Source organism: Rhinolophus sinicus, linkage group LG06 (genome assembly GCF_036562045.2).
Source record: "Rhinolophus sinicus isolate RSC01 linkage group LG06, ASM3656204v1, whole genome shotgun sequence".
Lineage (NCBI taxonomy): Eukaryota > Metazoa > Chordata > Mammalia > Chiroptera > Rhinolophidae > Rhinolophus > Rhinolophus sinicus.
In genome coordinates, this window is record NC_133756.1 from 17,819,794 (window position 1) to 17,841,742 (window position 21,949).

A 21,949-nucleotide genomic window follows, 5' to 3' on the forward strand; every position below is an offset into this window, starting at 1 on the left:
GGCTGGAACTTATGGATTCCCAACAGGAGGACCTGAGCCTCCATGGTGGTAAATGCCCCTCTAATCCCTGCCCCTTGTTTTGTGCCCTTAGCTTGGGGGCATTCAGGGAACACCTTTTGCATGGATGGGGTGGTGGCTGCCTGCATGGAGGAGTGCTAAGCAGTTAGGATATGGTTTCCTCTAAGGATTCTATGGAAAATGAAGGATTCTTTGAGGGTAGAGGGGTACTATGAATACCATAGGACCATCACAGCTGAATGGGTAAAGGGTGTGGTGGAATGGGATGGGACACTGGTGTCCCTGTCAACTGTCAAACTTTTACTTCCTTGATGAGCCTTGCCCTTCGTGAGGCTCCCCAATCTGGTGGATTGGATGGTTCCAGGGCTGGGAACCAGAGGCTTGACTAAACCGGGGCAGGTCATGCCCCCACGCCCAGACCTAGCATTCCTTATCTCTAGAAGGCTAAAGTGGCCTCTTAAGCTCCCTGGAAATCTAGCTTTGATTGAATAAGTGAATGATGTGGTAAGTCAATGAGGAGGGAGGGAAGGAATGAAGAGAGTGGTTAAGTGGACGGAATGGTGGATGAATGGGCTAAGAGTACCGAGCCAGAGCTGTCAGCCAGTTTGCATCTTCTTCTTTCTTATTGCCTTAGTGTGGGTCTCACTCTACTTTGGATTCCTGGGGCTGTGTTCTGTGGTAACCGGTGGGTGCATTCTCTTTCTGCACTGGAGGAAGAACTTGCGGCGGGAAAAGCGTGCCCAGGAGTGGGTGGAGGTGATGAGAGCTGCCACGTTCACTTACAGCCCGCTGCTGTACTGGATTAACAAGCGAAGGCGCTATGGCATGAACGCAGCCATCAACACAGGCCCTCCCCTTCCTGTCACCAAGACTGAGACTGAGGTCCAGAATTCAGATCCTCCGGGGGAGTTGGACAGGTCTGAGAGGAGCCATGTTGCTCAAGAGAGAAGCCCCAATGTGGAGGCTCCTGTTCTCCTGCAACCTGCATTGCAGCTGGTCCCACAGCGGCCCCTACCTTCCCCAATGCTGCGGCCCCGGACCAGCTCCCCTCTCCCGATTCCCATCTTTCAGGAGGTGCCCTTTGCCGTCTCCCTGTGTAATCTACCCCCAATGCTGAACCACTCGGTCTCCTACCCTTTGGCCACCTGTCCTGAAAGAAATGTCCACTTCTATTCCCTCCCCACACTGGCCCATGGGGACCACTGCTTCAATGCCAAGCCTTTTGCTTCAGAATTGTAGCCTCCTCTCACTGAGGGTGGAAGCTGGAGGTATTGGGGCAGAGCAGGAAATGGAGCTAAACTCAGGGAGGTGGTATTGACACAGGCCAGAGCCCATCTGGATGTTGTTACATAATTGATTAAAAAAAGTTCAAGGCTCCCGTGTGCCTGTTATTAGGAGGGCAAAGTCCTTCCCATTTAATGGGGACACTCTACAAACCAAACTGAGGTCACTGCGTCTCACCAACACAAATGAGAATTGGAGGGTTGGCTGTGGGAAGACACACTGAACCACTACTTCTGATGGGCTCAACAGTCCTCTATCCAGTATTTAAATCCAAAACATGTGCCAGACCCTGAGCTAGGTACCCAAAGGCACTGCCCTTCTATGGCACATTAAGCACAGCTGCCATGAGTGATAGCTGTGGAGGGTGTGTGAGCTGTGGTGATTCATAGTAGCCATGTGGCAGACAAAACATTTTGAGAGCTATGAGCCACATTGCTCCACTGGTGGAATCACATTCTTTTTTTTTTTTTTTTTTTTTTTTTTTTTTATTGGGGAAGGGGAACAGGACTTTATTGGGGAACAATGGTCAAATTGTTATCCTTTCAATCTTAGTTGTGGGGGGTTATGTTCAGCTTCAAGTTGTTGTTCTTTCAGTCTTAGTTGTGGAGGGTGCAGTTCAGCTCCAGGTCCAGTTGCCGTTGCTAGTTGCAGGGGGCACAGCCCACCATCCCTTGCGGGAGTCGAACCGGCAACCTTTGTGGTTGAGAGGACAGGCTCCAACCAACTGAGCCATCCGGGAGCTCAGCGGCAGCTCAGCTCAAGGTGCTGTGTTCAATTTTTAGTTGCAGGGGGCACTGCCCACCATCCCTTGCAGGACTCGAGGAATTGAACTGGCAACCTTGTGGTTGAGAGCCCGCGCTCCAACCAACAACTGAGCCATCCAGGAGGCAGTTCAGCTCAAGGTGCCGTGTTCAATCTTAGTTGCAGGGGGCAGAGCCCACCATCCCTTGCGGGACTCGAGGAATTGAACTGGCAACCTTGTGGTTGAGAGCCCACAGGCCCATGTGGGAATCGAACCGGCAGCCTTCGGAGTTAGGAGCACGGAGCTCTAACCGCCTGAGCCACCGGGCCGGCCCCACATTCTTTATTAACACCTAACGTGTACTGAGTTCTTATGTGGTTGTCTCTACATTACTTCTAATATAAGAACACTGCCAAATGCAGATCATGACCCTCCTCTTACAGATGAAGAGACAGTTCCCAAGGGCATTTGCCATATTGTTTGTATGTTGCAGAGCAAGGTCTCAAATTTACATTTGCCTGGCATCAAGGTTCCTGATCTTCCCACCATGTACCATGATGTCTTGTTAGAAAACACTTGGCAAATGATTTCTTGTGTGTAGCGTGCAATGAACTTGGTCCATGGATTGGCTTGGGGGAAGGGCTGGTTAGAAAACCCCCTAAAATTATACACAGAAATGTATTTTTTTTTTTTTTTCCCTCAAAGGGATGCATGGCTCCTCCAAAAGCTAAGATCCACTACATGAGAATATTAGTTTTTGTACCTTCTGGAAACCATCCTAAAAAGAGAGACAAAGATAATACTGGCTATTTGGTCCCAGTTTAGATAAGAAAGGTCAGGTCTGCCCCAGGACATAACATTTTTCCTTTCCTTTTGGAAATAAGGAAATCATCTTACTATACTTGGTAAGATGCTCAAATGAGCTAAGCTTTATGTAGTCTTCCCGGAGGGGAGAGGCCATCCAGATTGTGTGTGTGTGTGATCCCATAATCTAGCAACCATGTAGAGCTAATTTTTCTCTGTGTGAAAAAGCCCTAACCCCTATATGACCGCTCTCTTGTAATGGATTTCAAGCCTTCTTCTTTTTTATTTTTTAAAGGCAGTGGAAAATTTCTTGTAAACATGCTCTACTGAATCTCAAAATATAAAACAGGCATAAGTGGCGCTTTCTGGTTGATATGGGCAGGGGCTCACTTCCCCTGTCCCCTCCCACCCTGCAGATGCCAAAGCAGCAGACTTCTGTTCTTCAGGCCAAATCCTGCAGTTCGTCAGGCAGATGCTTCAACATTACTTTGTGCCCACCATCTGTTAGTCCTTGCTTTCAAAAGGGAGTCCATAAAAATAGGGATCAAAGTGCACACACACACACACACACACACACACACACACACACACACAATTTTTCCCTTAGTAATCAAGGGTGGGGGAGCTTTTAGTCATAAACACAGTGGGAGAAAAAGGAAATGTTTTATTTAGATAAATTAAAATGCTTGTATTACTGAGATGAAGTAAGCAAAATTTAAATCAAGTCATGGAAACCTTGAATTCACTCCCTTAACAGAACCAAGATTGCTTATACAGTACCAAAATAGCTCCACTAAAGCAAAGTAGATTGACATTTTTTAATGTGAGAAAACAAGGTAGGTTAGGTTCACATAACAAACAATACATGCTCTATAAAGTCTCGGGAATACCCAAATGTGTTCTGGTTTGGATATGAAAGAAGGGACTGCGTCTAGCTGGTGTTGGTAAGCAAGCCAATGAGGTGTGTATCAAACGAAAGCTGTCACTAAAAACAACCCAACAGCAGGCCATTATGAGTATGAGCCCATCACAGTCAAAATCTTCAACTGTGACCAGCAAAACCAGCGGCGGGGGGCACCAAGGGGGTTCGGCCCAGCCACGTAAAGTGAGGAAACACCAACGGGAGGGAAAGTAGCTAGCAGGTGAAGGGTGTTTTTTCAGACACATTCCTAAGTGCTAGGTCGTCCTCTGCCCACACTACAGTCATTCCCTAAGTTGGATTCTCTCTTCTTTCCATTCATCTCTTTCTACAATACCTTTTTGCCTCTGATTTATAAGGAGGCCCTCGTAAGTAAACATTATGCCAGAAAATACAGGGCAAAAGAAAAAAAGGACCAAGAAAGAGTGCTTTGGGTAATTTAGGAAAGCAGCAGGAGCTCCCAGAGTGACAAGGTCCAAGTATTTGAAACCAAAACCAAAACCAAACTCACCATTATTACTCAGTCTTACTCTCAGAGCTGAGATGTGGAAGGTGAAGCTTGATTATAGTTAAACACAATTATACGCTGGGTAAGTTAAGACAATTTACAAATAAAAATCCCAAATTAACACGGAGTAATAGGCTTATGAGGCTCTTTTCTTAAGCCAATGAGTCTGCTCAACTTAAAACAAAAGAGTTCCAGATGCCCTAGTTCTGCCTGGGAGACTGGGCACTTTCCTAGGAAGCATAAGAAGGGTACTCATGGGTCTGAGAACGTAGCAGGAATACCTCTGCCAAATTTGGGAGGGGGAGAGGACAGTACTCTACACCTGCTTCAGGGATTATGCTAACCAGACAAGCTGGAGGTGAGAAGGTGATAAACAAAAACAAAAACCCAACTCCTCCTTGGGTAGCCCTCAGATACAAAAGGAAAGTACAACAAAGAGTTAAGGTGTCCTCAAAGTATCTGCCTATGAATAAGAATTTGAAAATAAAAAGGACAAGCTACATTACCCTCAAGTATATTTCATATAAATCAGTTCTCAAAAAAATACCTTCCAGGTACAGACGTACTATTTAGGGTACAGTATATACAAATATAGCAGTATAATTCAATTTATTGCTAGAATGTTATTTGGTTGTTACAAAGTCCGTAAGGGTGTATACATTAGAAAAGGGGGGTGGGCATGGAAGGCAGCCAGAAGAGTAATCTTCAAGTTACCTAAAGTGCCAGGCTAATTTTATACTATATTTTAACCTTTCTAAGAAAGTGAAATAGCTCAGCTGGGCAAGGGAAATATCTGTTTTTTAAAAAGAGAAGCATAAGCCATAATGAGGTAAGCAGACACATTCATGGGAAAAGACTTCATCTTGCTTTAACTAAATTTTAATACTTCCGGGAAAAAAATACCCTCAAGGTTAGCCAACATCAAGCTGAATATCATATAAAGAAAGAAAAAAACAAACAAAAACCGAACCCTTAAATAGTTAAGGGTGTTTGACTGTGTCCATGCTTAAACAGGCAACTTGGACAAAGTTAAAATGGAAATGAGCTCCACTAAAGAAGTCAGTGCCATGAAAGTGTCTCTAGTTTTTCCCTGACTTGGCTTACAGTACAGTTAAGTTTTGCAAAGTTTTTTCCTTTTGTGTTGTCCAAAGACTGCATCCGAGAACAATACAACGCACACACAGGTGACATGGAGGTATAATTCCTTCCAGTCCAGAGTCCTTTAGTACCAGGCCTACAGAAACATTTGAAGGGAAAAGAATTGCACTTGCTTATATTAGATTTGACCAAACTTGCTATCACGTGAAACCCAATGTTTCAGGCCTGTGTGCTTGTTTGGCCTCCTCTGGACATAGCCTCCAGCTACTTCCGACCTGAAATTATAAGGAAACCTAGTATGTTCACAACCTTTTTGGCCTTAGCCCACAGACAACATATTAGGTTCTTGGCTGGCCCCCAGGTAAAATCTCAAGGAGTTTCCTGGGTCAAAATTAGAGGCACAGCTCTCCTCTAAAGCCAAGGGACTTCAACCTTGCCATTCAGAATGGAGATAATATCAAGAGGTGGAAGTCAGCTACAGCTTTAAGATAGACTTGAGTGTGTGTGTGGGGGGAAGATAATCTAGCTCACTTAGGGGGAAAATGTAGCTACTCACTGGATAACTTTTTATGTTCATAAACCTTGAAATAGGATTAAAAATGAGAAAAATCCCCAACAAGACTTCTCTGGTTCACAGGTTGGGATTAGCTAAGGTAACAGGAACAAAGAGCCAGATCTTACTTTCCTGAGCCTGGAGGTGGCGCTGTCCCCAGGGTTCACTCCCTAAATCTATCCCCCCAGCCACCGGGCCAAATCCCATGGCATCACCTAAAGGAGATGCCCAAAGGAGACGTTGGACATAGTTTCAGCCACTACCAGATCAGATTAGTGAGTTTTAATAACAAGTCATTTGTTCACATCCTTTTCCAAACTATGCTTCCTACTTCCCACAAAATATACACAATTCTTTCATTTTAAATATTTACAAACAGAAAAAGTCTATTAAGACATTTTCTGAGTCTGTATAAAGTGCAGCTAATTTAAGGCAAATTTATGTGAAATATAAAAGGTGGCTTATTCTCTCTATATACACATTTTCCACTTCTAAAAGATAAGGTGGTCTCCCCTCAAAAAAAGGAAAGAGAAAGGAAAGGTCTTGTCTTTTTTTCTGGCAATTTTAAAATTAAGATCTTATTGGTTTCAGGAAATCATAGATTTCTGAATATCGTAAGTAAAATGGTCTTCTTTTTTAAAAAAATAATTTTTATATAGCTTTTTCAAACAAGTTAAAAGGTGGCAATGTGTCTCCTACAGCAGTATGGAGGACTAGAGGATTGATGGGTAAATGAAAGGGTTGTTTTTGTTAGGTGAGTAGATACTAGGTAGTCTGGGGTATACATCATATGCATTCCTAAATATGCCCGATGAGGCTAGACACCTAAAGCTACTCTTAGCTCCAGGAATGAGTATCTTCCATCTCCATCAGCATCAAACTCTCTCAAACGCTCTGGTTCTGGCACGGCAGAACCTAACAAGTTCCAGATTTCCTGGTAGGTCAGCTTCCCATCCATGTTCTGGCCAGTCTTGTGGAATAAATCCTGAAGATCTGTTAAAAAGGAATTACAAAAAGCATATTATGCCTATACATACAGCTAAATTTAGTTAAAAGTTTAAAAAGTAGCCTCAACTGAACTTAAAGCACTAAAGGAAAGCTACTTTGCAGACTCTGTTTCCAAAAGGTAAAGTTTAGGATCTCACTAAACCAGAAAGACTAATTCTTGATCCCTTAAGAACGAGAGGAATACTGTATGGCACTATCCTCCCAAAATAGAAGCAGTGACAGACAATCACAGGGAAAATGAATGGACTGCCTTTCTCTCTGTCCAGGGCCTTCCTTTTAGATTTTCCAGATTTTAGTCTGATGTTGAAGGGCGAAAAGGACTGTGGAGGCCTAAAGAGCTAACTGAAAGGAGCTGAACCTGTGAAACAGACTATGGCATACTGTCCGTTAAACAGTTATCATATGACCCAGCAATTCCATTCCTAGGTATATACTCGAGAAAAATGAAAACGTGTGTTTACATAAAAACTTGTACATGAATGTTCATAGCTGCATTATTCCTAATAGCCATTATTTTTAGCCTGATGAGGCAAGACACCTAAAGGTACTCTTAACTCCACCAGTGAGTATCTTACATCTCCATCAGCATCAAACTCTCAAACACTGAGAGAGTTTGATGCTCTCTCAAATGTCCATCAACCGATGAATGGATACACAAAATGTGGTATATTCACACAAAGGAGTATTATTCAGACATAAAAAGGAATGAAATACTGCTACATGCAACAACATGGATGAACCTTGAAAACATTATGCTCAATGAAAGGAGCATATTGAAAGACTATGCATACATAAGGCCATGTATTGTACGATTCCATTATATGAAATACCCAAAATAGGCAAATCCAAAAAGATAGTGGTTGAGGGATTAGTGGTTGCCAGGGGCTAGGGGGAAAGGGAATAGGGAATGACTGTTTAATGAGTACAGGGTTTCCTTTTGGGGTAAAAATGTTCTGGAATTAGGTAGTAGTGATGGTTGCACAACCTTGTGAATATACTAAAAACCACTGAATTATACATTTTAAAAGGGTGATACTATCTCAATTAAGAAAACCCATAGGACTATATATCTCTTCAGAGTTGTATATACTGTACATAGTGTCAGTCATTTGTGCTCACTTGTGTACACATGTGTTCTCTCTCTCTTTATTCCAGTTAAGAGAGAGCAATACCACCAGTTGATCTGTATCTTCTTTTTTATTTCTAAGATATTATTTGAGTCAACAGGATTGGAGAATTTCTCTCAGCAGTCTCTTCTGGTCTTTTCTCAAGGACCCCATGAGGCACACTTAGGAGGGCCAATTATTTACATAACATTTAAAAAGGACTTGATTTTGTCCCTACTTAGATTTAGTCTCTAATACTAGAAGATAATCAATAAGGCTTATGTTTCTTTAAAAATCTTCCTAAATTCCTTTCCTTTCTTCATTCAACTTTACTTAGATTCAATTGGCCTGCTATTTAGAAGAGTGGAAATGGTCTGAAGGGAGGGGAAACCGTTGCAGTGCAAGATCCAGTCTATTAATGGTTTTGTAGACAACCTTCTGAAGAAGGCCCTAGTTTCACTCCTAAGATAGCCTCAGCAAAGTAGCTAAATAAAGTCTCAAAAGCTTGCTGAAAGCCAGAAAAGCAGGTGGGACATTTGTTCCCAATGCCTGCCACCAAGTGGCTAGCTGGAAAATATGTTTTGTGTGTGTGCATACAGGGAATAAGTTTATAAAATGTGCTCTGCACTTGGCAGCAGTATTCAAATAAAAATCTGATTGCTGCTTCACGTCATTTCAAAAGTGTAGTCATTCAAAAGTGTGTAAGGCCTATGTTAGGGATTGAAGTACAAATGGTAAGATGGCTATTTCACAATCTGCTCTAACAGCCTTTCCTCTCATCAATTCTTGATGTAATAATGGGGAGTGGGAGGAGGCAACCTGTGCTGTCAATAAACATAACTTAACACTCTCTTGTCTCCCCAGAAAACAGAAAGAAAAAAATTGGGGATGGGAACAAAATAATTGCATTTAAATGGCAATGTAAATTTAAGTCTTCTATGCATTAAGCATTAATTGTAGCCTGTATATAACTCATTCACTTAACAAACATTCATGTGTACCAGTCACTATGCTAGGGGCTGGGAGTGAAGTTAGTTTATCTCCCCAGGAAATTACAATAGAGTGACATGTGTTAAACAGAAGCAAACAAAATATTGTAAGAGGTCATACATAGGGGGAACTGAATCCAGTCCTGTGAGGTAAGGAAATGTTTCCTGGTCAGATAGTATCTAAGCTGAGGTAAAGAGCCAGGCAAAGGTAGGTGGACAGGAGTGGGGTTATTTTCCAGGCAGTTAGCAAATACAAAATCTGGAGACTCAAATATCACAATGAGGGATAGAATACACACTATAGGAAGCAAGGCAAACACACTTTTCTGTGAATCATCTCTTTCCTGCCAATGGTTCTCTTGCTGATTTTCAAACCAAAGGAGCCCTCATTTTTGGAGGGCTCTGACAAACAGGGTCAACATTTACTTTTATTTTGCTAATCTCACAGTATTATGTTTGCTTATTTGCCTTCTCCACTAGACTGTTTTATCTGTGAGGGAAGTGAGACTGTATTTATACTATATTCTTACTGCTTAGCACTGGGGCTAATTAGGCACTCATTGAATGAATGAAAACTCTATAAAAAACATTAATAGAGAGATAATACAGTGCATTGGTTAAGAGTGCAAACTTTGGCATCAGACTGCCTTGGTATGCATTTTACCTCAACCAATTAATTTGCTGTGTGGACTTAGGCAGTGTCCCTATCAGTAAAATGGGTATAATACATGAACACTTATGTTCCCAGGATTGTTAATCAGGATTATATAATGCATATCAAGTATTTGGCCTATAGGAAGTACTCAATCCATGTTAAATAAATTAATAATTATAATTTTTGAACATTTCCCCAATTATTCCAATGGTATAAAAATTTACCTCCAATGTTAGAAATTCCTGGTAGGGAGATAGGTCTTAGCTGGGTGGTTTTCTCAATGTGGTCTCCAAGAGACTGTGGAAATTTTGGCAATGCTGATGGCTTTGATGTGAAACTCTGTACTTGCTCTGTAACAAACACATATGATTTTAGTATTATCAAATCTGATACCAAATTAACCAGTATTGAAGGTCAGCTTTTAGGACAATTGCATGTATATTTAATTTAAGAGAAATAGCTCAGAATTAAGTAGCATAGTGGCTAAGTGAAATAAAAGGCATGGATCAAATGTGATTTGTGGGTAAATGGTGATCAATCAGTATTATATACCATTAAGGTTTGAAGCTGTGGTCTCACTGGAGATCTTATAATACAAGATAGCATTATATTAGGTTGGTGCAAAAGTAATTGTGGTTTTTGCAATTATCTTTAACCTTTTAAACTGCAATGACTTTTGCACCAACCAAATACATGTTTAGATGTAAAGAGTTTAAGCTACAACTGAGAACAGCACTGTATATTTGATATCCTAGGAGCTGTGCTATAAGCCTGATATGGGGGCATGTGCCACCAGACCAGCTGTGCTGAAAGTGTTCCCATATGATTATGGAGCACAATGCTTCCCACTGTAATCTGTCTCCCACCCAAAAAAGAATAAGAGAGGTTGTATTGCTTTCCCCCAAATGAAAAATACTTGTGAGGGTTAGGAGTCAAAGCCTATAGTCCAATGCCTTGCTTACATCCGTGTAGAGCTTAAACCAGTGGAAGTTGATGCATCTGCCAATATTGACGAGGTATGTCCCTACCTAAAGCCAAGGGCCTTTCCAACTGAATGATCCCACTATTTGTTAATTTTTCAGAAGGACTAATATTTATTTTTAAGTAAATTTTATGCACTTATAGAAATAGAAAAGACCTCCATAAACATTTAGTTGGTTTAATACATGCTATGACAGTAACGTTTTTTTGCCTATAATTGGATGCAGACAGCATGGAGAAGTCTATTTCCAGCCAAACATTACCCCTTCGTCCCTTAATAGAGTGGAGTACAAATCATGTACCAAATGGGCTTTTTCTAAATGAAAGCAAAGTGTATCAGCTTCATCTCGGTGCACTCAGGCATCATTCACTTGGTTCGATCAGTCCTGCCGGAACACCTTTCCACTCCCTGTGTGGGAGGCAAGCCGCCCAAGCCTGCGTGAAATATTCAGAAGCCAGCCCTGAATATCTCACCTTCATGGGCGGTCTCTGAAGGCCTGTTGCTCTCAGGTTTGTTTGTGAGAGCGCTGATGAGCTGCAGTTTCTCTCTTAGCTTGGATACCTGAGCATCTGAACTATCTTCTTTCTGCCCAAAACAAAGATCACAGAAGGTTTAAGGTGGAAGTAGGACAAGACCTCTTTTGATTCTTCTTATATTCCCAGAGCCTATTTAGCACGTAGTGCTTGACCCCACAGTAGGTTCCCTATAAATATAGGCAATGAAGGAATGAATCAACAAATACCAGAGATATCTTTGGTACTCAGTGTTGATGAGGGCCTAGCTGGATTTGAGCCTAGACCATTAAGGGAACATTATGCTACAGATGATCTGCTTCCCTGTGAACATTTGGCTGATGGGGGAAGGCATGCATGTGTCAGCAGTAAAAGAAATGTACCCTTGCTCAGGTGCCTCTGTGACACCCATTTCCTAAATGAGTAGGATATTGTTTTCTAGAAACTATTTCACATTAACTACATAATTTTCCTGAGAATCTTACTTTACTTTGTGACTAGACCACTTTAGGCAGAGTTTTATGCTCTTATCACCTAAAAAAAAAACAAGCAACCAAACCACAAATATTCCCCTGATCTTCCTTCTCTTTCCCCAGTGGTGATGATTCAACTGGTGGCAAGAACTGTCCGGAACATGAAAAAGCTGTAATATTTCCAATTCTAAGTTTTATTTATATCTTTTTAAAAAGCTTCCCCGTGCCCATTTCCGGCCTCATTCCCAGGATGATCTACAGTAGCATATTAAAAATACATTAAATTATAAAAAGAGAGAAGTCTGGTTTCTATGAGGCCAGTTTCTAACTGCTTAGGCTAGAGTAAAAGGTCCTGACCCTATATTTAATTAGAACATCAACTCATCACATGTTTCTCTTATTTGATATATGTTTACTTATTTCTCTCCTGTCTTTATTTCTACCCTAATAGTTACCATACAGTAGATCACTCCTGGTTTATTTTGGGAGTTAATCGCTGTAACTAAAAGTGGGTTCTAAATGCTTGAAGAATTTATGGTAAGGAGCAATTATATCTAGTTAGCATGCTTAGATGAGACAGCTCAAAGAGACTTATACACTGAGATGACAGTTAAAAAACACAAAGGGTCTGAAAGACAAGAAATTTAGGCATAAATGTGTATTAGCTGTATTTTGTTCTGATATTCACTCTTAAAAAATGTGAACTGTTACTGAAATCACTACTACTTTCCAAAAGTAACCACCTATTATTTTTTGTGCTCAACATTTATATCTGGCTCTTATATTTTCTTGTCATGGTCTAGGCGAGGTTTTTCTAAAAAAGTTTTTCTTTGCAAAAACAGAAAACTCAGTAAGAACTCAGCTTATAGAACATTAAAATTTTAATACATGTGATTTTTATCTAGACAGTACAAAACTGGGTACAAAACTGGTCAGGAAAAAAATTATAGATGGAAAGTATTACACTGAAAACTGCCTGTACTATGGTTCATTTCTGAGTTCATTGCCTCTGAACCTCATATCCTCTGAACTGCAATATGCATTTGAGATGGTATTTCAGCCACTCAGTCACAATTTTCCTGGATTTTCCTTCATCTTAGCTTGCGTCTTATAATATTAAACAATACTCTAATCACAGAGAATATTGCAAACAATCTTTCTTTTCTGGGATATCAGAGCATATCACAGATTGCTTGTCTTATCTTAATATGTCTGGGATGAACAAAAACAAGGGAAAGGTACAAGGTGAAGGGAATTGGCTATGTAAGTTCTGAGATGGCAATCTAAAAATAAGAAATAATTTTTAGGTTAGACACCATTTTTAGATAATTCAAGCCTCCACTTCCCATCATTAGTACAAATAACTTGTCTGAGCTTAAAAGTCATTGCCTTTGGGAAGCCTTCCTGATCCCTGTTAAGGCCCCCATCATACCCTGTACTTTTCCTCTGTAGTATTTATCATACTCATGACTAATTATGTCCAATTATGTGTTCATTTTCTGACTGATGGACGTTGAGCTCCACCATAATAGGGGTCACATGTCTATTCTGCTCACTGTGCTCACCTAGCTCCTAGCAAAGTGCTTGGCACAGGGTACATGCCTAATAAAGTATTCTCTTATTCAATATATAATACTAATTTACTAATTACTTGTCTTGAAGTTTCAGCAAATGAGACCAAAGTGCTCCTTTTGAGAAAGAAGCAGTAGCTCAAAAATACAAAGATGCATTTATTTTTACTTCAGAGTAAGCCTACTCTTATTCACCTTTATGTTTTGAGTTTTTCCTGTATCTGTTCTGTTGGTCACCTGATGCAAAGATTCTCTCTTCAGAGTGGCAGCTCTACCACCCATCTTAAAAGGGGTAAAAAGAACAACAAGAGAAGATTAAAGGCAAACATTAAAACTTAAACAACATCTGGCACTTCTTAAACAAATTGGTCAAACTTATTTAAAGGGTCTCAGAACACTTTCAACAGAAATACTAGTAGGAGAATGAGAGAATCTGAGAGGGAGAAAAGGCGACCGAGATACAAGCTGAAAATGCTTAGTCTAGTTGCTTGATTCACAAACTTTAAAACTTTGAAGTATTAAAAGTGAGAAATAACTTTTACCCAGTACTATGCTAGGTATGATGCTGATGGAAGAAACAGTAAGACAGATGGTACTATTAACAATTTTCTCTTCTGGAGAAAAATTAAGTAGGGAGGAGAGGGATAGTATGGGGAGTGTGCGGTGGTAAGTTTTCACAATAAATCTTAAAAACCTTCGAAGCCTAATACTCATCAAATCATCCAAAATTTCTAGCCCTCTTGCTTACTTTACCTAAGTTCAAAAGGTCTTTTCTAAATAAGGCTCCTTTAATCTTTGCGGCTTTGTAGTCAATCACACACCCCTGTAAAGCAGGAGGACACAGGTCTTACTCCAGCCTCACAGCCAAGTTGAGGCAACCTGCCAAGGCTCCAATGTGGCAAGGGCAGTTCAAACGCTCCTTTCTACCTTGTTTCCCCAAAAATAAGACCTAGCCATACAATCAGCTCTAATGTGCCTTTTGGAACAAAAATTAATATAAGACCCGGTCTTATTTTACTATAAATAAATTAAGTATACTATAGTTTACTTATAGGAAAATAAGACCGGGTCTAATAATATAATATAATTAATATAACATAACACAACACAATACAATACTGGGTCTTATATTAATTTTTGCTCCAAAAGACACATTAGAGCTGACTGTCCAGCTAGGTCTTATTTTCGGGGAAACAGGGTATGTGCCAGAGTTCAACTTTATTTGTAGGCTTGCTTCTAGCTCTTGCAGTTCCTTGAATTTACAGTACAATTTCCTGTATTTTGTTTCCATTTCTTTATACGTGCCTGTGTCTTTGCTGTATGAAATCTTTAAGGGTGGGACTTGCAGCTATTAAAGAATAATCCATCTCGACCCCGGCACAAGGTATATGTGAAAGGTAATTAAAGAAACATTTTATTCACAGTAACATGAAAACCAGTAAACCACATGGTCTGCCAGCATTGATAACTTAATAGGTCATTCAGTTTCCTCATGTAAAATGAAAGGATGGACTCAATGATCTCTTATGTTGAAGATTGGTCAGATCTATTTTAAATGGCTTTCCTGACCTTATATGCAAAAGGTTCCCCCTAATATGCAGATGAAGCAGGACAAATCTAAAAGCCAAGTTCAGGCTTAACAAAATGGCAAAAGATTCTTTAGTTCTTGTCACAGTCATTGCTCCCACTCTTAACAACTTAAAAAGATCAAGAAGACCTCACTTGGAAATATATGCTAGAGCTTCCCTACCAGATGGTAACATAATATGAGGCTTGTCATCTCTGCCAACAACTTGTGGAGAGGCCTGGGCAAGCAACTGAACCTCTCTACATCTCCCTTCCAAATCAGGACCAACACTGTCTGTGCCATTTACATCACAGAGCTAGTGTAAGGATTAGAAAAGGCACGGATTAAGCACAATATAAATGTGCAGCCTCTCAGATATGCCAAAAGACTATCTGAAAAGGTGGTGGAATGCCATCCATGCATAGACAAAACACACCACAAACACAGAACACATCACAAAAAATCTGAAAAGGCTTACCATGCTACAGGACACCTTTGCTTGCTTTTCTACCATGCTCATAGCAACCAGATCTCTTTGTACCAAGTTGACTCTCTGGGTAAGATTACTGACTGTCTCATTCATCCCCTTGAGTCTAAGATCATTCTGTCTCTGGTACCCCACTAGGGCACTGTTTACCTCCTCTAAAGAGTTGTGAAGGTACGGGATATCCTGGAGTAGAAATAAATCAAGTTGGAATGCAGCTAAAGATGTATACTAGACAAGCAAGCCAGCAGCGCTGAACAACCATTATTATGTCAAGTTGCTGAAGTAAACTCCTTTTCCTGGTTTAGACCATCGATCGTCTGTCTCTGCTTTGTCCTCCACTTTAAATCGTTCCCAGTTCATTCCCTCTGAAATTGTATGGCCTCAGCTAGACAGGAGGGGGAAAGAAGGACGAGAACTACCTACATGATTCACTTTCTGGTCCCAGGAAGTTGAGAGCTTGGGAATTGATTTCCCAATGTTTACCTCACCCGCTGGTGGGAAAGCTTGCTGGGTTATTAACTGAAATGTCCATTACCCTAATCTGTCAGAACAAAACTACCTTAGGAACAATACCAATTACTGAAATCGGATCATGTAGCAAAACTATAACAAGTAGTGCATTATTTAGTACAAGATTCAATTATTTTTATTGACATCCTTTAGTTACTGATTACTACTTAAATAGAAATGATGACAATAGGTTTTAAAGGGCATTAAACTCAGGACAGAAATTCTTCTTAATGAAGATTTCCTTTATTCTCTTCAATGTTTCTCTGAACTCAATATCCTTTTTCTTCCTCGTCTTTAGTCTTTAGAGAATCTTGATTTTCAATGATATGCTTTCTAACATTCTTAGAATGTACTGTGGCTCAAAATAACCATCACTCTGAATTAATCTGCTATCCATCGATCTTTAACTTGCCCAGATTGCTATTTTTCATAAAGAGTTTCAGGATAATCTGGTCATTCTATGTGTTTCAAGGTGTGAAAAGGAATGTACTCCACTTACTGACATGCAGGGAAAACAAGCAGAGTGCTAAAGAGGAGATAAAGACAGCATCTTGGATCCCTACGATGGCATCACACATCACTCTCTGCTCAACCCTCAGACAGCAAATATATACACGAGATGCCTGCTGAGGCACCAAAATCCCGAACTCAAACTACTCAGGCAGGCTGCCTCCAGAGTCCACTGTGGTCACAGGAGTTAAGCCAGAGACAAAAGTACCTGTTTCAAATTCTCACTGTGGGTTTTATTGTCAAGTTCTGATGGAGCTGAAGGTGATGGACTGATCTGGTTGCTTCCACTGGTCTCCTTTAAGGCGTGCTGATTCTGTTAATAGGAACGGAGATTAGTATAGGCATGTAATTACTGGGTCTACTTAACCATTTGGGATAGTCCCAGAACGTTCTAGCTTTTTGCAGGGGGCATCCATAGATTAATCAATATTGCCGGGGAACCTACAGTGTGACCAGCCCTGTGCTAGGCCCCAAGGTCACCAGGTATTTCTGGGGATGCCCAGCCTAAGGCAGGGACTGGACAAGCACTACCTGGGAACTGAGATCCGCCTAGTGTTTGTTTCTTTCTCTGAATAGAATGAATTCCCTAGAAACCAGTCCTCCTCTTCCCATTACCTATACTCCCAGAGAAACTACAGAATCACTATAACATCCCAAGGACCAACTCAGTCTGAACCTGGTTAATGTCAACATTTCCCCAGGAATAAAGAGGTTTGGACATTCAAAGACTAGCCAGTCATGTAATTACTGGCTGTGGGCATTGAGTAAACCACTCATGCACATTTGTAGTTTTTCAGTTTTAACAGCACGCCAAGACTTATGTTTGACTTCCTTTCCCATCCTTTCTGCACTGCTCAAGTCTCTCTTTGCAGAGACGGAAGTATAACATGTTTACATATACTTTTCCCCCTCTAATGGAAAAAGTCTGTATGGCTTAATCTTTCAGAGCCCATCACTATGACTCATTCAGTATAAAGTGTGCCAGTTAGAAGGATTACCTTTGGCAACCATGGAAGTTTAAAAAAGGCAGATTTAATTGTAAGAGAAGGCAACTGGTGAAAATAGTTTCCCTGGAAATCTGAAAGCCTAGACATTTATCAACTTTTCTTTTATAAGAAACAAAAGGCAACAATAAAGAGAAAAGAAGGGGGCGGGGAACCTCATAGTTCTATAAAGCATGAATTTTTGAGTTAAGAAAAAGTATTTTAGAAAATATTTAATAATAATAATACTAATAAAAGAATTGTTGAGTTAGAGAGGTCTTTATCACTATGGATCACACTCAGTGGCAGAGCTGGAACTAGAATCCAGGGTGTCTGGACACAGAGATCAATGCTTTTACCCCAGGTCACCCCCCCAGTAAATAACAGTGAGAAGTACTTGTTCTAAAGAATGAACAAGGGTTTCTGAAGAAACCCTCTGTAAGAGCTCTATTATAGCCCACGTGTCCTTAGTACAAACTTCCCAGTTTAAACTTCAAACTCCGAAGCCTGAAAAGAGCATGGGGGGACCTAGAAATGAGTAGAGAAGCTAGGGAACTTTTTGTTTGCCTTGAACAGTCCTGATTTCATGTACATATAACTCATCTCCCCAGCACGACAGCGGAGGCTGTGCCATCCTTTTCACCCTTCATAAATCCGTCATGGAGCTGAGCACCCATCGGGAGATGAATGCAGGCCCCTGCATGACTGCAGACAGCTTATACCTGCAGAGCACTGAGACATTTGAAAACAATTCTTGAGCACCGTAGGGGTTTGCTTCTGCCTCAGTTATCGGCTACTGCATAACAAACGATCCCAAAACTTTTGTGGCTTAGAACAGCAGCAATCTATTATTTTTCAGGATTCTGTGGGTTGACTGGGCTCAGCGGGCGTGGGTGTACTCTGTTCCACATGGTGTAGGCAGAGGTCACACATACAACTGCATTCAACTGGGGGCCTGGCTAGAGCGGGGCCAAGACGAACTTTCATCCCCTAGAACTGCTCTTCACTTAGCCTTTCATCATTCCAGTCTAACCACCCTGACAAATTCCTGACCCAAGAATAGTGAGAAATAATAATGTTTTGTTTTAAGCCATTAAGTTTGGGATGATTTGTTATGTAGCTATAGAAAACTTTGCCACTTCTCTTTCCTGCTTTTCCATTTTCTTTCCTAGCCATTCTATCCGCAGAAACTGTGTCTTACCTCTGTGTCTCCTCCAGCAATTTGCAAAAGACTCAGCTTTTAATTCTATCCACATTAACTGCTTAATTTACATTGTAGAAAAATCAATAAACATTGCTTCTTTTGTCTTTTTAAAAGGTGCATGGTATGGTCTGTCTGGACCAATGGAAAGAGCATATCACTATTACACAGGAAAGGGTTTGTGGCAGTATGCTGACTTTCTGTAGCATTTACAGATTTCCTTACCAGATCACTCTGTAGTAACTCCATGGCCTTCTTATGTTCATCCACAGTTTTCTGTATTGCCTCAACAGCAAGATGGACACTGTTTAAAGTATTGCCAATGGAAGCTACGCTCTGAACAGAAACATTTAGTAAGGTTAGTGTTTTTTTCCTTTAAAAAAAATTTAATAGCTTTAAGATATAACTGATACACAATAAACTGCACATGTCAAAATGTATGACTTGGTAAGTTTCGACATACATATGCTTGTGAAACCATCACTACAATCAAGATAATAAACGTCTATCATCCCCAGGTTTCCTCGTGCCCCTTTCTAATTCTTCCATCCCTGTCCCTAGGCAACCACTGATCCACTTTCTGTCACGATAAATCAGTTTGCATTTTCTAGAAAATATTACATAAATAGAACCAGTGAGTGAGTATGGTTTTTTTTTTGTATAGCTTCTTTCACTCAGTTTAATTATTCTGAGATTTATCCATGCTGTAGGCTCTCAGTATGTAGCTGAGAAGCATTCCATTGTATGGTTACATCAGTTTATTCACCTGTTGATGGACACCTAGATTGTTTTCAGTATTTGATAATTACAAATAAAGCTGCTATGAACCTTCATGTATGTGTCTTTATGTGGGCATATGCTTTAATTTCCCTTCACCATATGCTTTCTCATCATCACAATACCTAGAAGGTAAATGGCTGATCACATGATAGACACATGCTTAACTTTTAAAAAAATGCGAAACTGTGTTCTAAAATGGTTATATCATTTTATATTCCCATTAGCAGTGTATGAGAATTTCAGTTACTCCATATCCTCATCAATACCCGTACCCCCGCCACCCCGTCTTTTCAATTTTAGCCATTCTTGTTGGAGTATAGTGGTGTATCATTGTGGATTTCATTTTACATTAAACACTGACCTAATGCAGGCCAGTGTTTTTAATTATTCCAAAAAGCTTCAAACTATGAATTTCATGTAGCTTACCCTGACAAAATTAACAGGAAACTATACATAGGTGTATGTATAAAACAAGCCATTTTCCAAATTTAAAGGACTTTTCCTAGAGGTAAATCAAATCTTTCCTTAAAAAAGATACTAGTTTATAAATTTGGGACCCACAGATAAGGTTCTCCCACAAACTGCCTCTACCAAGCCCTGCTACAGGCAGGCCGATTGCCAGAGCTACCACTTTATTTTTATTATTATTATTTTTTAAGTGTTTTTTTCCAGGACCCATCAGCTCCAAGTCAAGTAGTTGTTTCAATCTAGATGTGGAGGACGCAGCTCACAGCGGCTCATGCGGGGACCGAACCGGCAATGTTAATGTTGAGAACACCACACTCTAACCAACTGAGCCTAACTGGCCACCCCCAGAGCTACCACTTTAGACTGCCACTGAGTCAGGATCAAATGAGGACTTTTGAGTAAAAATGGATGGAACCATTTTTGGCTTTGGGAAAACAAGCATTGCAGAGGTGAAGGGAAAATTCCACTTGGCAGCATTTGTCCTTTATCTACTTTTGAATCTCATCAGTAACTACTGAGGAGAGTTAGATATGAGTAGTAGCTTACTCTGCTTTCATTAGGCCGAAGGAGCCCAAGTGGACTGGGGACTTAGTAATATGATTCAGGAACCATCTTTTTAAAAAGGCCTACCCTAAGGGAACATCCAAAAGAGTGTTACTATTTGGTGGATGTTGGTCTTTTATTAAGACATACTGACAATTTTACAATGTCACATTAGTATTTTAAACCAAGGTCTTTTTTATTATACCGATAGTCAAAAATCCAAGAGAAGAAGAGATAACATTTAAAAATTTTTTACATGAGTACATTGAAGTTAGGTATTTGAGATGAACCACCACTTCAAAACTGAGCCACTTATAATAAAAGTAGTGCCTGACATTATAAAGGCATAGATTTGCAAAGAGACAACACACTGGGTAGACATCTCTAAGCTGGGATGTTATCTGTGCAAGCTATATTGTTATAGAAGCTACAGGCACTGAAAGATACCTAGTGTTAGAGAATCCTCACTGGCTGGATGCATGAGCCCATGAGGACGCAAGAAGACAGTAAGCTCTTGTTTAAGATTTTTTTTAAGGAAGCAGCTGACAGAGCCACGTGGACTCTAGAGCAAACTCCTGAAACTAGTATTCTCACCAACTGCAAAGTGCTGGCATATATTGGAGGAAGCTCCACAGATGTTTATTGAATTAACGAATGCAAGACATTTCCTTTTTTAATGCAAGACTGCTGGCATTGCTTCTGTAAGAACAGTGGCAAGAAGAATCTGATCTCATCCAAGTTGCCCCTACTTTTTTTTTTAAAAAGTTGTAAGCAGATGACCATACTGGACAAATAGCAAGCTATGGAAACTGAGCACACACAGTGGTGTGGCTATAAAATAGTAACTTTTATTTCTGCTGTGGCTTAGGAAGTTCTCACTCCTTTGTGGAAATAATTTACATATTTATATATTTATAGAGCCTGGCATATAATCAAATCAAACTTATAACACACTAACTTTTAAAAGTCAAAGACCCTAGATTTGATACCCATTGTTTGGGGTGCCCTTGCTCCAGAATCCCTTCTTCTATTTCCTGCTACAGGGGCTGATGTTGCTTGTGTTCCAAGTAGGCACATATGTTAACATAAGAGTCCCAGCAGAGCAATCCTGTGACTTGGAGAGCCAAGTAAGAAGGTGTGAACCCACGTAAATCAGAGCTAAAGTCACCTATTGCAAAGGCTGAACTAGACCAAACAGAGATGTTCTGAACACTTTAGCACATGGTGATACACTCTATTACTGCCCTCCTGGAACAGCTGATTTCAAATGCCAGACTTTCAAAGAAAACTTGTAAGAAGCAGTAAGTTAATCTCAGTGTCCATATATAGCACTTACCTTCTGAAGTCCCTCTACAGTGGCAGGCAAGCTAATTAAGTCTGCTGCTGACTTAACATTGGCTCTTAGGTGGTTTACTGCAGAATTCAACAGAGAGATCTGAAAGGAAAAGAGTAACAAACAATGAAAACAGAATCTACACAGTGAACGCTTTCTTCACAAACTCAGTTAATGTTGATGTCAAGGTACCCTTGGATTTCATGTGTTTCTGTGATCCAGACATTATGCGCTGTTCAGCTCACAGGAAGAGGAACTACAGTTATAGAACCTTGAATAGACTTGGGAGGCATCAATAATACCCCTTCTTTCCCTGCCCAATTTAAACACTAGAGCCAAAGAGAG

General features: G+C 40.4%; 2 protein-coding genes across 4 annotated transcripts in view; one reads left to right on the forward strand and one right to left on the reverse strand.

The window, feature by feature from the left end:
* Positions 1 to 411: 411 nt before the first annotated feature.
* On the forward strand, positions 412 to 1,346 carry TEX38 (testis expressed 38). Its single transcript, XM_019749350.2, has one exon. It carries the CDS (start codon positions 550 to 552, stop codon positions 1,255 to 1,257), a length of 708 nt encoding a protein of 235 aa, XP_019604909.2. The 5' UTR covers positions 412 to 549; the 3' UTR covers positions 1,258 to 1,346.
* Positions 1,347 to 3,497: 2,151 nt separating this feature from the next.
* Positions 3,498 to 21,949, reverse strand: part of EFCAB14 (EF-hand calcium binding domain 14) — a 34,852-nt gene continuing 16,400 nt past the window's right edge. Inside the window, exons 4-11 of one of the 3 annotated variants that reach the window (XM_019749419.2) lie at positions 21,608 to 21,706; positions 18,706 to 18,816; positions 16,505 to 16,609; positions 15,268 to 15,459; positions 13,418 to 13,504; positions 11,140 to 11,251; positions 9,909 to 10,034; positions 3,499 to 6,919 (exon numbers count right to left, since the gene is read on the reverse strand). In XM_019749419.2, coding sequence (XP_019604978.2) covers positions 6,744 to 6,919; positions 9,909 to 10,034; positions 11,140 to 11,251; positions 13,418 to 13,504; positions 15,268 to 15,459; positions 16,505 to 16,609; positions 18,706 to 18,816; positions 21,608 to 21,706 — 1,008 coding nt within the window. In that variant the 3' untranslated portion in view covers positions 3,499 to 6,743. Of the gene's footprint in view, positions 6,920 to 9,908; positions 10,035 to 11,139; positions 11,252 to 13,417; positions 13,505 to 15,267; positions 15,460 to 16,504; positions 16,610 to 18,705; positions 18,817 to 21,607; positions 21,707 to 21,949 lie in introns of all 3 variants that reach the window. The other 2 variants (XM_019749417.2, XM_019749418.2) reach the window with 2 other exon arrangements.

Coding starts and splice junctions, on each gene's coding strand:
- TEX38 (XM_019749350.2), top strand. CDS start 550: ATGAAGAGAGTGGTTAAGTGGACGGAATGGTGGATGAATGGGCTAAGA.